Source organism: Lissotriton vulgaris, chromosome 2_1 (genome assembly GCF_964263255.1).
Source record: "Lissotriton vulgaris chromosome 2_1, aLisVul1.2, whole genome shotgun sequence".
In the NCBI taxonomy this organism is placed as follows: domain Eukaryota; kingdom Metazoa; phylum Chordata; class Amphibia; order Caudata; family Salamandridae; genus Lissotriton; species Lissotriton vulgaris.
The window spans coordinates 987,575,239-987,592,251 of NC_141687.1; the positions used below are offsets into that span (position 1 = coordinate 987,575,239).

At 43.8% G+C, this 17,013-nt stretch overlaps 1 protein-coding gene across 1 annotated transcript in view; it reads left to right on the plus strand.

The window, feature by feature from the left end:
- STK39 (serine/threonine kinase 39) overlaps nucleotides 1-17,013 on the plus strand; it is a 1,290,321-nt gene that overhangs the window by 1,170,706 nt on the left and 102,602 nt on the right. Inside the window, exon 14 of the mRNA XM_086958759.1 lies at nucleotides 6,629-6,693. Within this exon, the coding sequence (XP_086814885.1) occupies nucleotides 6,629-6,693 (65 nt within the window). The remainder of the gene's footprint in view (nucleotides 1-6,628; nucleotides 6,694-17,013) is intronic.

Genomic DNA, 17,013 nt, shown 5'->3' on the forward strand with positions numbered 1-17,013 from the left:
ATAAGAAATCGACGCACCTGTTAATGAAAAGTAGAAAAAGTGTTGGGAAAAGAACAATTCTTTGCCTGATACCCTTGTCAACTGGAATGCGGTCTGTTAATTCTCCCTTAAGGCCCCATCTTACTCGGGCATAATTTCGGGTGTGGAGCTGTACAATAATTTCTAGTAGCGCAGGTGGGGTACCCATGTCCATCAAAGCTGCCCAGAGTTTATCTTTGGGAACCATATCGAATAACGGCCTTGAGGTCCACAAATGCTACGTAGAGGCTCCATCTATTGAGGTATGATATTCCACCTCAGCATCAAGAACCTAAAGACTTGTTCTGCTGTACTTATTTTTGGGCAACATCTTGACTGGAAAGGGGACAATATATTTCTATCCTCCAGCCAAGTGTTTAAATGGCTTAGGACTTGTTTGCAAAAGATCTTCTGGACTATATCATGCTTATTGGCTGCTAATTTCCCAGAACCAATCTCACGTCTTTCTTATGACTGTTTCTGCTCCCTTCCAGGAATCGGGGATAGGTGCTACTGCAATGATGTTACAGATCCGATTTAAATATGCTGACCAGATCTCTGTAGAAGATTTAAACAATTCTTTAGGGATCTTGTCTGTCCCAGGGGCCTTTCCAACTTTCAATTCAGAGATAGCCTTGTATCCCTGCCAGGGTAAATACCAATTTATCAATTGGCAACTCTTGCCGGGGCCTAGAGGAATCTCAAGCCATGCTAGATTGGTCCTCAAACAGCAGCTCCTGGGCAAGCAGATTCTTCTTGGTATTGGATAGCTTGCCCTTGCCATAAAGAAATTGAAAATGGGCCACCCATTTAATAGGTAGGATGTTAGCCTCGGGTCTCATTATATCCGACTTGCATCCATGGTTAAGTATGTGCCAGAACGTGGCTTGATTTTGAGTTTGAATGGCTTCTAAGGCATCCCCCCATATTAGGAAATCCCAGGTTCTCTTGGCATTTTTAAGGGTTGCTTTGTACCTGATCCTTGCTTCCTCGATTAAGGGTTGCTGGCCATTTTTGATAGATTTAACCAGGTAGGTTCTATCCTCTCTACACTCTTTATTATACCAAGAGTTATTAATGTAATGCATATGGTTGGCATTTGCTATAGTCTTCGTAAAACAAATACTCCTGAGTGCGGTGAAACAGTCGCCATGGGGCTCTGTTATGTCCAGGAGAGTAAGACCGGGATCACTCATTGATGCCAAAGAGCTCTAAACAGATATATATTTGGCTTAAAACATCAGGATTAGAATCAATAATATTCCATCTGACATTTCTCCTATTGTTGTTAACAGCCAAGGCACCTTTGGGCAGATCTCTAGCCAAATCTGCTGGAAAAAGGCTGCCCTCAAGTGTTAAAAACAGGGGAAAGTGGTCGCTTTCATATCTGTCCCAACCCTCGTATCAATCCACGCAGGCCACAAACAGAGGTCTAAGAGAAAGTAGTCAATGTGGCTTCTATAGAGTCCCCTTCTAAATGTAGCTTGCCTCTTTAGGTCCAAAGGGAGATGGCCATTACAAGTTCTAAACTGACATGAGAGGAAAGATCTATCAATTGTAAAGCAACCTTGGAGGTGGTTAGGATACACCCTTCTTGCTGCTGGGAAATGTCATGATGGCCATCTTCATCTAATGAAAACTGAAGGTTTGGATGATATGTTAAAATCGCCCCCAATTATAATAGCTGCATTTCTACTTGGAACAGGTAGGTATTTTCTCAGGTTGGTTATAACCTCCAAGTCTATGGCTGCTGGAGTTTTCCTATTGTATGCATAATACAAAAATGTACATTTGCCTTCCCACTGGCCAAGTTGCAACCCCAAGATGTCCTTAGAGTTAATGCTTAGCTGTTTCACCTGGCGCCCTAACATAATGCTGACCCAAATTGTAAGGCCCTTCGAAGCTCTGTCAGGGAGAGTCTTCTGTGCTGGGCTGAAAAGGCTTTTAAAACCATGACTATCAGAAGCGTTAAGTCCCAAGTCTATTGAAACATGATAATATCAGTCAGTGGCAATGAAAACCCCCCAGTCCATTTTAGACAGTTTGCCTTTTAGGCTGTCAATGTTCCAAGATATTATCGTCAGGTAATGAGCCCCCTCTAAATGAGTTGATTGCGCCCCCGTGCAGGGCAAGGTCAGTGTTGGCAGGAACCCAACCTGAAGAGCACCCAAAAGTGTCTCACCATTATCTAGATCAGGGTAAGAAATGGTAACAAGCTGAGGCAGTTAATTTTGTGGTTCAAGTGATGGGACTATCTTAGGCCCCAGTTTGTCTAGCCCATCAAGATTACTTCAAGCAGAAAATCTGTTACTCAGTGCAAGCTGTGACGAAAAATTACATTGGTTACAAGAACTCAATTGGGCATCTGGTGCATTGGATTTATAGAAAAATCCTATTGGGAGGAATCATACGTTGGTGTTAATTTGTCCAAATGTCTTCTGCGATCTCAGCAAGTTTCTTACAGATTCAGAACAATACAGTCCCCGACTATATATATTTTTTTGACCGGCCCACCCTGCCCACCCTTCGCACCATTATTATCTCATTTATACTTGCAGGGTTGAAATGTCATTGCTTAGTAAGCCAGCATTTAACTTACTGACCCTGTGAATATGGTATACCACTTTACAAGGGACTTATAGTAACTTAAATATGTCAACCAGGTATACACCCATTACATACATTTTTAGGGAAGAAGCACATGCACTTTAGCACTGATTAGCAATGGAAAAGTGCTGAGTCCTAAGTCCAACAAAAAAGATAGAGCAAAACGTGGAGGTAAAAATCAGAAAGTTTGGAGGAAGACCACTGCTAGGTCTAACACCGGTGTCTCCAACCGGTCGATCGCGAGCTACCGGTAGCTCGCCAATAACCTTCTAGTAGCTCGCGGCCCGGTGCCCACTTTTGTGCCCTATCACTGTTGTTATGTTTATTTTTGGGCCTTTTTAGCCTCGTGTTTGTTCTTGCTGGAGTTCCTTCCGGGATCGCACTGCTGCCATTGGCTATTAGTTAGCTGGGGCGGGGAGAAGCGAGTGATATCGTCTTGGCTTGAGCAGTGTTAGATTGCCTACGCCAGGGATTTACAAAGCATATGATGTGAAGGTAATGCAAATGCGAGACACAACAGCATGTTACAATTAGTACACATGCTACACTAGAGCCTTAGAGCTTGCTGCATGATTCAACGAAGCGGAGACTCACGGAACCCTGCTGCGGCCTCCTTCATACATCTGTTGTGTAATCAAGCTGCTCCCCGCAGCACTGGGCTGTTTTTAAAAGACTTCCATAGGCGTTTAAAATACTTCTCTGCAGCCACTATGAACCAGCATTGCAGGCAGCATGCAGTGAGTGCACTCTCCCGAGCCTCAGGCCCAGTCAAGAAAGATGCCTGCGCAACTTCTGCCTACCGTGACGCCAGAAGCTAAGCATCAGCATTGACCGAGGTCAATTAGGGACGAATTATGCCTGCAGCCAGCAGTGTCCTTGATAACACTCGACCTACAAGAGCATGCCCCTATGTGAGAGAGCCTCTGTCCCTGTTGTACGCGCGATACCAACGGATCAGCACAGCAAGCACCAGCAGTAAAACCACGTTATGGTAAGCCCACAAATAATTATCTGGGTGCACTTTGTTGTGAACTAAATCGGGGTGTCGGATGTTTGATTAATAACCAGTATTAAGTAGTTCGAAATACCGCGGCCATGAGGTGTAGCCTACATGTGTAATCATTTTTGATTTACTCTTGACCTGAGGTCGCTGTAAAGTTTGTGCTGTACAGAGAGGTATCTCTATCTATAAAACATTGTACACTTAAGAACAGTTAGCACACTGATAAAACAAATGACCTATCGAATGTGGTAATGACAATGTTTGTCTAATTTGAACTTTTCTTTGAAACGTCTTTGACTGGCAAAATGGTTATTTTGTATGCATCTCAACCTGCATTTCGCCCATATTTTTAAAAGAAAATAAACAGTGCTGCCTACTACTATTGTACACAAGATGATGCATTTAATTCTATGACCAAAGTATTTTATTTTGCCACTAAATAAAAAAAAAGACTTTCCTCTTTAAAGGGAGAGCATGCAATTGAAGTTATTTAAACTGCAGGCTAGATAATAGTTTTAAACATTTTCGAGGCCTGCTCTGTTTTAAGGTCAGACAGTGTGGTTTGTGACCTTCCATTTCCGGGATTTTACATCAGTTTCAGGGCTGTGCCTGAACTTTTCATGTCTCACTTATGGGTCATTTGAGATATTTATTTGTTTCCATGGATATTATTGTTTAGTTTCCATAATAGTGTGCCTGGGCCTCTTTTCTTTCACATTCCGACAAGCAGCGGCCTCCTCTTTCATGCCTTGTGTTGTGTCACTATTGTGGCGTTTGCTTTATTTTGTTGTCTCACTGTTGTGTCTGTGAGTCTTCTTAATGTACTGCCCACATGTCCGTAATGTGGCATGTCATGGCCCTACCTATTTAATACATTCCCACCTATTGGCCAGGAGCCAAGGCTCACGCATGCAGCCCAGTCCCCATCATCGTCCTGTATGGCTGCAATAGTATGCCAGCTTGTCTTGAACAGCAGTGATGTTCTTCAGGCTGGGCCCTGGGGATGTACTTTTCAAGGGGAACTTTGTCATTTTCTTTTTGTGTGCAGTTTTATAGCGCAAACTAGAACCAAAGGTATCATAGCGCTTTACATGAGCACCAGTTACGTTACAAACGGACACATTACTTTTTGTTAGGCACTGGGAGATTAAGTGATTTGCCCAGCCCCAGAATCACAGAACGTTGAGCGCCCCTGGCGAGAACCGAACCTGGTTGCGCACCACAGAGTTCCACCGCCCTAGCCGTTTAGCCACATTCTGTCCCCATCTTTAAAATGGCTACACTTGATATCTTGCAATGTCTGCTTCTGGTTATTAGTAGGTGTGTGCAAAACACGTAATTTCCATTCACGCAATTAGGTGAAATTTTGGAAAAAATAGGTCCAATCATGCAAAATGCTTTAAATGCCAAATTTTAGGGCTAAAGTTAGTACTTTATTCTGGGTCTGGGGGGTATATTTAGCCAACTTTCACACAGCATAGCTAGCTAGTCGCCTTGCTGTGCTAAGATAAAGGGCAGGAATAGACCAGCATTTAAGAGGGTAATCATGGTTGGTTGGAGAAATAATATTTTTTAGGTCGGAAGGTGATATTGTGGTGTGGGTGATATCAGTCACCATAAGCCTGAGGTCCCAGGGCTATGTCACAAAAGTCTGCTGCTGTCATGAAATATTACCTGGAGTAGTTTTGAAAGCTTTTCTTAATTTAAAAAAGTCCAACCATGTTTGCTACAAATGTAGGAGAACCCAATCAAATTTTGATTTGCAAAAACTTCATCTTTGTGAATTTGGCGCTTGGTGTGTGTGGTACAATTTTAAGCCCTCTTCCTATTTATAGAACGCGACTAAAGACCATACAAGCCCAGAAGTATGCTTTGGTCAAAATTAATGAAATGTCAGGTTATTTGTGAAAAGCAGTCCTCCTGTGTTCATAATTGCACATAGTTATGGTTGGTTACTTATCTCACTTTCAAACTGTGCTGTTTAATTTACGAGCATGGCTACTACTCACAAATGGTCTGCAATATAACATTCTAAAGGTGTCCACGTGGTATTAAAAGGTCCTGATTTTGAAGCTATTATTGTGAAAGGTCCTAAAGTGGTTTGACAACAAAACACAAATCCAAAGTCAATCCTTTTAGTGTTTCTAGGGAACTTTAAGTCTTGTGTTCATACCACAGTATGGTGGGCTCTGAAGAAAATAGGTTTTTTAACCTTAATGTCAATGAAACTGGGCGTGAGAGGTCTCTCGGAAAAATGCGTGAGTTGCTTGGGGTTTGGTAGCTCACGACGATTTTCACTGACCAGAAGTAGCTCTCAATACACAAAAGGTTGGAGACCCCTGGTCTAACAGATCTACTGCCACGTTTCTCCTTGTTGCCAATTTTATTGAGGCAGAGTGTTTTTTTTTAATTCACAAGTTGTGACCCAGATTTTGAGTCGAGGTTGCATCCCTTTTTTTGTCACAACTCCAACACAAAATCTCATCTGTTAAACATTGTAATGCGCCCAAATACTCCATGATACTCCTGTTAAACATAGTGGAGGTCTTAAGATCTGATGTCCCTTTTTGTGAATTCTCCTCTTGTGAGGTTATGAGGTTGTGATGCCACTTCTTGTGATACCATGTGTGATACCATGTGTGATTTCACACTCCGTGAAGTCACATGCTGGGATGTCACGCACCATGATGTCACCCATCACTTCTGTTTTTTGGGACTTGTGCCCTGACACTAGTCGAGTACAGAATTAATTCAAATGATGATGATTGCCAAACCAAAATATGTAATTTTGAAATCACTTAGAGCACAAATAGGAAGGATGTGCCAAAATGCCTATCATAATTTTGTTACCCTTCTCCTCTGACCATTTTCCTAACAAAACTGCGGGTAACTACCGTTACAAAAAACATGTTTTTGTGGGATTGTACGGAATTCCATTTTAGGGTGCTTTTTTGCTATAGTGCCTTCTGAACTGAACGTGCTTCTTTTATTTCTTTACAGACTGAACCAGCCGAGAGTCAGAACTGCGATGGGTCTTCTGCGTTGAACCTGGTTTTACGACTGAGGTAATGATTACAGCTCATGCGGTAGCGTCTTTGTTTCGCGTGTTTGTCCTGTTTCCCTTACTTATGCCCTATTAACATTAGGATACATAAAACACAATCGTTAAGCACTGGAATTGCCCAGCGTGGCCAGTTTAAGATGTGTAGCTCCAACATAATGCCGATCATAATTGACTAGTGAGAAGCGGGAAAGGCACCGTCCGAAAATGGCTGTAACTTGGGGCTAACGGCTTTCTTCATTAAGCTTTCCTCCCTCTCCTTGTGCGACTCGCAGCGAGGGATTTTTAATGGGTTCCCTTCACACTTCAGCAGTCAGTCCGTGGCAGAAATAAACCGTAAATGTATATTACAAGTTGCATGCGCAGGGTATTTCTCACTGGCAGGCTTGATCAGCTACTATGGGAAAATGACAGATATTTTTTTCTCCAGCGAGAACACGACCGAAGCTTTCGAGAAAGGGGGAGAGAGTGTTTCTCAGCCCAGTTGGTATCTGGTAACAGAAATCCCGACATTAGATCTGAGAAATGCGTGTTTAGCACCGCGTGAGCCCTTCAAGCTCGACGGAATGCGTCTCTGGAACATGGTAGCTTAAAGGTTCCTTTGTATGCGCGTCGTTTTGATCGTAAAAGCGGCGTTCTTTGTCTAGGAAACGTGTGCATCCGTCTCATGCAAATGAAGAGCTGATGAATTAGCCTCGCCAGTGACATCATCGTCTGTTGCCATGGGGAAGGATGTGGCGTGAGAGATGATGTGCCAGAGAGTAGTGCAGGAAAATATACTTTTTTTTTTTCTTTCGACGCGAATTTATTGCACTACTCCTTTACTCTAACCACAGTTCTGTTCCATCAGATTTGGCCTGCATTATTTTAATCGGGGTTTTGGCTGATTTTATTGCATCAGATAAATGCTTGGTGTCATACACTCGGCACAACCTCGGACTGCGATCCCTGGCGACATAGGAGTTTGCACAACGATCAGTAAAAAGTTGGGGCAAATCAAAGCCTTGGGAAAGTTAATCAGATTCACTGTAATTACCTATTTACTGTAATTAAGGAATCACTTATAGATTTTTGTGTAGCTACTTCTGTGTTCCTTTTATCTTTTCATTGATCATGCTGGCATAATGGCTTTTTTTTTTATTTATGTAGCGAGAAACAAAACATTGTATTTAATCCTTTATACAGTTCCTGATGCTAGGAATCCAATCTTGCCAGATAAAGAGTATGACTGCCTCGTTATATGTAGGGTTACATTGTTTGCATGTTAAAGTAGAATAGCTACATTTTCTGTGCAAATTGAAGTCGCACGTTTTTTTTTAACAGAGATGGGCAACTTTCGTGGAGCTTTGCATCAGCTAGAAACTGTTCCTGCTACAAGGAGCAACAAGCATTTGCAATGCAATTGGTCTCGCATTTGTGAAAGTTAGAGCTTGTAAATGATATTATTTTTTACTTAGGTTTTTTTGTTTGCGGTGGAGTGGATGAATATTGTTTGTAGTGGAATTAAGTGGTTCGATCTGGAATTGTTAGTTGTATAATTGTGTGGGATTGAATTGTGTGGTGTGTAGTGTATTTGTATAGTGGAATTATGTGGCGCGGTGAGTAGATGGGGTGACCACTGTATAGACTAGATGAAAAGGAAGATTGAGAGGGATATGTAAGTTGTGCATGAAGTGGTGAATGATCTCCAGACAGAGTAGCAGGAACAGTATGTGAGAAAGCAAGGAAGAACAGGAGAGAAGGTTATAGAGGCATAAAGAGACTGCGCTTGTGTACGCAGAAGACACCAAAAGAAGAGGACAGTGCGTGTTTGGGGTCCAAACTTTTTTGAGACGGTATGGTAAAGAACCAGTGCTGAAAGACCTGAAGTGAATCAATATGAGAAATGCTGGGTCAGTGCATGAGAGGGCGAGAGAGTGGTGTGAAAGAGATAGAAAGAGAGTGAGTAGTGAGAGGCACAGCTGTGGGGGGACGTAAGAGGTGGACCTGTACGAGGATGTATAGGAAGGTAGCACGTGTGAGCAGGTAGTTTAGAGAGGAGCAGGCAGTGTGAGGGATGGATGTGAGGGGCTGTGTAATTGTGAGATGAAAGGGGTAGTGGCAGTGTGAAGGAGAGCTGAGAGGGACAGTGTGTGTTTGTGAGAGATAAGGCTTGTAGAAGTGCAATGTAGTGATGGGTTGTCTTATGCAGTTTTGGAGTCGTAATTGCTAATACTCAGCACTGTAAAGTAGAGACACCCAGCGGGGTTTCCACAGCAATGACGAATCAGTGCAATTCTGCCAACAGCCACACACACAGAAGCACACAGGTGCGTGGCTGGAAAATGGTACACGCTGTAGTACCTGCTGGTTAAATAAAACCATACACTGGGGTGTCTGAAGCAGTAATGCATCACTGGAATTCAAGTCTACTGTTAGCCACAAATATGGAACCAGAACCAGGTGTGCAGCAGGAATGCGCTATCGCCACTCACACCTGCTGTTTAAGAACAGCCGCCCACACGCACTAATGCAGTTATTAACCGTTTGTGTTTAGAACCCCATTGGACTTACCCACATTCAAATATCGTGCATTTGATGCACCCTTCTGGTGAGAGATAGCATGTACACTTCCCCCTCTAGCTGCCATGGCTGGTCCCTTCTCTGTGAAATCGAATTCTCTACCAGCCAACGACGGCTGAGGGGCAGAGTATGCATTCATTTCCCCAGAGACCTCACACTATTTTGACACTGCTTTTTTTCCCTCTTTGGGAGTGGTGAGAGAGGCCGTAACTGTGACTAATCCCCGCTTAATTCGTTTTTTGAGGAAACCATCATTTCAGAAAGCGAGGCAACTAACTGAATGACCAGTGAGCAAGATGCAGCAAAACAATGAGGCACCTACCTTACTTCAATTTTTGTTCATATTTGTGGGTATGCAGAGTCACTGCTTGTCCTCTTGCCGGTGCAGTCGCGGCTTCACTCCGCTCGGTGGCAGTGCTGAATGTCTGCTACCGTTTATAGCCTGGCTGCCGACGGGGCTGGGATGGCCAAGCCTCTGTTGCAGATCTTTGTCTCATTGGTTCCGGCAAGTTACACACCCTTACCACTTGCAATTGGGGGCTCTCCCTGCTGCCCCTAAAGCAGCTGCTTGTCATGCAGCCTGGCTACCTGGCAGCTGCAGCTACTACAGCAGCAGCTTGGATGGAGAGTCATGAGTACTGGGTAGGGTTATCCACTACATCAGCAGGGGGTTACTCTAGCCACAGAAAAGGCATAGCGTGCTCAGGAGTGCTGCGCTGTTCAAAACAAAAGAAAGGTGCATAGTCGCCACGCTTTAAAGATGCAGCACGCCGTGCCACGCTGACTAAGGCATAGTGTGTGCAGGAGTGCCATGCTGTACAAAACAAAAGAAAGGTGCGCGGTCACCATGCTTAAGGATAACGCATGCATTCTGCACTGATCAGGGCATAGTGCATGGAGGAGTGCCACACCAGGCAAAACAAAAGAAAGGAGCACAGCACCATGCTTAAGGATAAAGCATGGTACTCAAACAAATGATGGACGGAATGCTGAATAAATCATGCATTCACCCCCAGTCAAGCAATCTAGGTTAAATCCATTGTTCTTTTGCTCACCATGCCACCCCAGTTTAGACCTAGCCATATCCAAATCAGTTACGACTCTGTTCCTCATGGGATCAGTCCAACCCAAACTGACAAGCCAAGTCCTCCCTGGACCGGAAACAAGCATCCTGGGACCGGTTTCAGGTTATTACCCATCATCAGACAGGCTAGCTTGAATCCAGTGGAATAGTGAACAATGGACCCACGTTTTGTGGATACCCATCCCAAGTAGGGCGAAAAGTGCTATGCAAACAAATGATGAACGGAATGCTGAATACTTCATGCATTCCCCCCCAGTCAATAGATCTGGGTTAAATCCATTGTTCTTTTGCTCACATGCCACCCCAGCTTAAACCCAGCCATATGCAAATCAGTCTTGACCCTGCTACTTGCAATTGAGTTACACCTTCCTGTTATGGCCAGGAAAGAGAAGGAATACACTTCATTCTGACACAAAGAGGGATTATATAATTCTGTGGAAAAAAATGATTTCGGCCCAACTGTATTAAGTACAGCATTATCAAAACACTAGTTCTGAACACCAATTATCCACTGCTCTAAAGTTGTATTAGTGAAAAAGTAGACGCTGAAGCTGTTGCTCTTGAGATGATAATGATGATGATGCACTACTTCTCCCAGGTCTCCAGGTAGGGAGGCAGTGGAAAGGATGCAGTGGCAAGGTGGTCCCCATGCCTCCTGCTTTTTCATTGATCTTCCTCCCTTGACTGGTGAGTACAGCTGGCACTCTGACACCCCTAAATGCAATTTTCCGCATCAGCTACGGGTCTCTATTTACCCATGTTTGACACAGAATTTCAGTCCACGCTGCAAGCAGTCTGTAAAAAAAAAGTTCTAATAATTTCTTAAATTACTTGGTTTGAGGGATTTCCTTCTTCCTGTGTTTTGTATTTTTATGATGGAACAACTTCAATTTTGTACTACTGTTACTATCAATAACTAGATAACCTATTTTAGTCTACATACTGAAAGGAAACATTGCTGCTTAGAAGCGGTGCATATTCTCAAAGAACATAATTTTATATGGGAGACTGTTTTACTACTTTCCACATTGAAGTGCACTAGACTGCATAGGTATCAAAGAAGAAAGTATTCTGACTGTAAAGAAACAAATAGGGAAATAGGATTTCTTGGGAGCTTTCATGATGTGTTTGATAATGTCAGTGGTGAGGTGATACTTTGCGTCACCGGTTAGATCAACAGTACTGTAATTTCTGACATTGTCGGCAGTTTAAAAAATAAATAATAAAGGCTAGTGTTATTGCACCCTGAAACATTGATTTTTCCTTTAAATACTCCTAGGACAGCAGTGGGAATTCAGCCTTATTTCCCGGTGTTTTATTTGCAGAGATAGCTAAATGTTAAAAGGGAAAATGCAGGGGTCTACAACAGAAAATGACTATGAAGCTATGCAATTGTTGCTGAGTGATGTGTTGTTTCTTAGTGAGATTAATTGGTTGGAAGTCAAGACTTTCATGTCTGATTCAGTCACTGAGAGAGTGTGTTGCATGGACAGGCTAATGTTGCAATGTATTACTTTTTTTTGGTTGAATAAGCAAACACAATATTCTTTCTGTATCGCTGTACGAAGAATACGACCCTGTTCCTTTTAATTGAAGAACACAATCCTCTGGGGCTGTACACCAGATTAATTCAGGGATGTAATCAATTATCAGCAATGTGATTCCTTCAACCTGCTCACTTGATCCCATTTTGCACAGGCACAGCCTTTGAAAACACAAACTTTGTCCTTTTTTCCTGTTTTTGGCACAATAATTTCAAGGAATACGCTGTCCGCAAACCCTATTAAGTTGTAAAAAGTTTCAGTTTATACAACATATTGATAATTTACCAGACAAATGACTATATATAACATAAAATAAGACTGATATACTCTTCTTGATCTTATGTGACACTCTGTTGACATCCACAGTTCATTTGCCTATTTGACCTTGATATCGACTGAAACATCAAGTTGATAATTAACGTCAGCATAATTCTTTCTTGTGGTTGTCCTGTGCAGATCATTCTTAATTATTGCATTAATAATGCATGAGAGTCTGCAATCCCTGTATAAAAGCCCATGTCTTGTTTCCTTATTATAGTTGAGTTGTGACGGCCCTAGTCAGCTGTAATAACGAAATGGTGCAGCTGGTTAACTGTTATAAGCTATTACAGTTGAGTTGTGATGTCATAATGCCTGCTGTCAGAAGTCAAGGTGAAAGGCAGATCCCAGAGCTTAATTACAGCTGCAGGTTAAATAAGAAAAAAATATGACAGGCTTTTCTTTGTTCTGTTTTCTTTCCAAGAAGAGCAGTGATCAACAGAAATTAAATATTGCAGCAAGTTTATTTTTTGCATCAAGGTCATTACAGTTACAGGAGTGATATAATTTCTCCTCATGCTTCTACACATTCTCAGCAATATCACTTTTTAAATCTAATTGACAACAGATTGTAGGAATTTTTTGCAACATATTAATAACTGCTATTTTATTTTTAATTTCGCACTACATATTCTGTTTTAGTCTTCGTGCCTGCAACCATACTATCTCTTTCATATGAAAGATCAAGAAGAGATTTAAGTGGTTTATGGAAAGTATGAGAGTGCGACCAGATATAATAATAAATGTAATCACCCTCTGTCATACTTTAAAAGAATATTGCAACCCACTTTGGAGTACTATGGCCTTATAAGGAAATTCAGTCTTCCTCCTCCCAAGTTCTCAAGGAACTCCTCAGTGGCTTGCAACATCCTTATAGTATACGCAGGGGGTACTTTATCCAACATATATTATATACTCTCACCAGGGTGTTAATGATTACATGCTCCTGGAAGTTACCTGAATTGCGGGATATTTCTATTCAAATAAGTACATTAAGAGAGATATTGCATTAGCCTGTCTATATATTACAAGTCTTGAAAGGGCACAGAAGAAGGCAATTCCCTGGCTCAGTATAAAATTGCACATATACTATTGTACGCTGTTACTGTGTTCAAAACACTTGAATTTATGGACCTCCGATAACTATGGCCTTGTTTAATAAATGTGTATGACATTTTGGAAACAAAATGTCTACTTAACTTTGACCTTCAAAGGTTTTGGTCTTATTCATTTTTTTAACCTAGCAAGAGCCTTTGGTCCTCACATCTGGCTTTGGCTGGAGTGCCAAGATTGAGATTGTCAAGGATTGGCAGACAGTCCCTTTCTTTTCTATTTCTGTATGGAACTCTCTTCTGATGCTCCTGAGGCAGGACATTTTGGAACTTGCTTTTAGGAAGGGTCTAAAAACTTGGCTATTCACTCTGTAACTCTGCTTGCTGTTGATTAGCGCCAGGACACCCATAGAAGCATCTGTGCGCTTTATAAATCTGTTTTCATCATTATCATCAGCATCATCATCGGTCAGAGGAGGAAGGTTATAGAGGGTCCTAATTATTACACTTCCCAAATTTGCTTTTGGGGTGTATGGGAAGTGAAAATGCAAACATTTCAGTCTAAAGGCCATGCCAATGGCTTGTGCAGAAATAGCTACTTGGTATAGGACATGACTAAAGCCATTCCCTGTGCTCAATAACTCGCAGGGTATGACCTTTGTCTGTGCACCACGCTTTATTGGAACAAGTACTATCTGGAGGGTAGGGTCAAAACCAAAGCAGTTCCTCCTTTGGCCACAGAACAAGGCCACATGGCTGCCCCGCAGGTATTGAGGCACAGCCTTAGGGTGCATTGGAAAGAGCACTTGCTGCACAGTTGTGGTTGGTGTCATGGTATTAAAACTGTGCTTTGACAATTCAGAGGACCAGTATTTTCCGCTATTTATTTTATTTTTTTACAAAGTTTTATACAGCGCGAACTTGACCCGATTTGGGTATCAGAGCACTTTACATAGCACCAGTTGCATTACATGAGGACACATTCACTTTTGCTAGGCACGGGGAGATTAAGTGATTTGCCCAGAATCACAGGATGTTCAGTGTCATTGCCGATACTCGAACCCAATTCCCCAGTTTCTAGGTCGATTCCTTTTTATTTAGAAATTTACCCCTGTTCCTATATGCATTTTGGGACATGTTCTTCATAAAACGCATTAGTTGTACAAGGGGCCATATGTAGGTGGCCAAATACCGATCGGTAACATCGAAAAAGGGTCATTTTCGATGTTACCGACAAATATGTAGCCATGTGAGATGTAGGTAATACCGAATAGGATCGATAATAACGAATCGGTAAAAACCCTAAGTTACCGACTCGGAATTACCGAAACAATGAATACCGAATCGGTAGAAACGATTCGGTAAAACCCCCAAATATGCTATGTAGCAAACCCCGGTAATACCGATTTTGGCCAAAATCGGTAATAACGAATCGCTAATTACCACGTTTCAGGAGCATGTGGTAATCAGGAGGAGTCTATATAAACAGACCCAAAATGCATCAGTATGAACACAATGGCAGGCCTCTATCTCATAGCAAGGCGGCTACGCCTGAGAGCAGCAGGAATGAGGATCTGGAGACGTGAGGAGCAGGTGTACAGAGTACGCATCACTCTGTTCCAGTTGACAGACGCAGAAATACACGAGAGATACAGATTGCACCCAGACACCATCCTGGAGCTAATACGGGACCTAACACCCTATCTGGAGCATCAGACGCCAAGGGCCCACGCAATCCCCACCCATGTCCAGGTACTCTGCTGCCTGCACCTCCTTGCATCAGGAAGTTTCCAGGGTGTGATAGCAGCAGTGGGTGGAGTATCACAGAGCTGCTTATCCCGGTTCTTCAACACCTTCCTAGACGCCATGATGGACAGAATGGAACATTACATATCCTTCCACAGTACGCAGGCAGAGCTGCAGTGAACCAAGCTGGAGTTCTATCAACTTGCCCACTTCCCCCACGTGATCGGCTGCATCAATGGGACCCACATTCCCATCTGCCCACCTGCAGCAAGTGAATACATTTGCAGGAACCGCAAATCCACCCACTCAATCAATGTGCAGGTGATCTGCAATGCCAAACACATTATCACAGACATCGTGGCAAACTACCCCGGGAGTACCCACGATGCTTACATCTTCAGGAACAGTGGCATACATACACGTCTGCTTGCTGGTGAATTTGCCGACGGATACATACTAGGTAAGTAAATGTCACACACCCTGATGTACACCCTGCCACAAGCTGTTGGTCACACCAATCAATGCCACTTACTTCTCTTCATAGGTGACAGCGCATTTGCCCTCCGGCCGTATCTCCTCACACCATATCTGAACCCAACCACCTGAAGGGAGAGGAGATACAATGTGGCACATAGGAGCACACGCAACGTGGTGGAGCGCACTTTTGGTTTGCTCAAAAGCAGATTCCGTTGCCTCCACAAAACAGGAGGTGCGCGTCTGTACAGCCCCATCAAATGTTGCAAGATTATTGCTACGTGTGCAATGCTACACAATCTGGCCACTAAAAAAGGAACTGCAGTGGAACTGACTGAGTCAGAGGACGAGGACGAGGACGAGGACAACCCTCAGCCAGAGCCCAGCGCGGCTGGTGCTGCTATTGAACATGATGGGAGACATAGACGGGCAGAGATAACATCACACTATTTCTGAGTGAGTAACGACACTGAGGCATTTCAAATTACATGTACCGGTGTTTATTTGGCACACCTCCAGCATTGTGAGCATTGTCCAATTGGACATGGATTACATCACCCATTACAGGCATGTGCACAGCCAGTGTCCTTCACTTCTTGCGTCCCCGTGCTGCACGTGCATGTTCCCCATCGACACAGACTTGTTAGTTGGACCGTTCCTGTGCTGGGACAGTACGTCCACTACGCCTCCTGCACTCGGTGGGTGAGGGTGTAATGCTACCACGGCTGGTAGCCTCCTCACTGTCCCCCCCCTTCCATATTTGAGGCCTTAGCATTCTGCATGAGCTCTAGCACTGAGGTCATGGACACCATCCCCCTGGCCACATCCCTGCTGCAATGCGCCATCTCCTCCTGCATGGCGATGGACCGGCGACACATCAGTGATGTCGTAGTGGCCAGCCGGTTCACCGACTTGGTATAGTCCTGGAGTCTCAGTCTCTGTCGACGCATGCCAACACGGTCCTGCTCCAGCTGGCTGCAGAGGTTGTCCACCGAGGTTGCTACCCTCTCCATCCCTGCAGACATATTCTCCCCCATGGCACTGATACCCTTCTCCATCTTGTGCATATGTCTGTTAATGTTTGCCACCTCCCTGTGTAACGACTTCATCTCCCTCCATTGCAGGCGCTGGACCTTCAGCATGTTGCCTTCCAGTCCAGCAAACACACTGTCACCCTGCTCAAATGCCACTGGACTGTCCGGCCTTGCCCTGGGGCGTCGTGATGAGAAGTTCGCACCCTCGAATGCTGAACCAGCCCGCTCCCTGTTGGATCTCTCTACAATAGGACTTTGTTTGCGCTGGCTGCCCTCCTCCTCCGACGCCTCCATCTGCTGGAGGGTGATCACGGCATGCCTCCTGCCTGACTATGGTAGTGGTGGTGGTGGTAATGTTGGTGAACGTCGCAGTGGTGACTGAGTGAGAGGGGATTGCGGCCCTCCCTGGCGCTGTGGTGATGTCTGTGGTGGAGGATTGGCTGGCTGCGATGGCGCAGAGCTGGTGTTCCCTGCAGGCATGCCGTCTTCATCCTGTTCACTCCCCTCTGG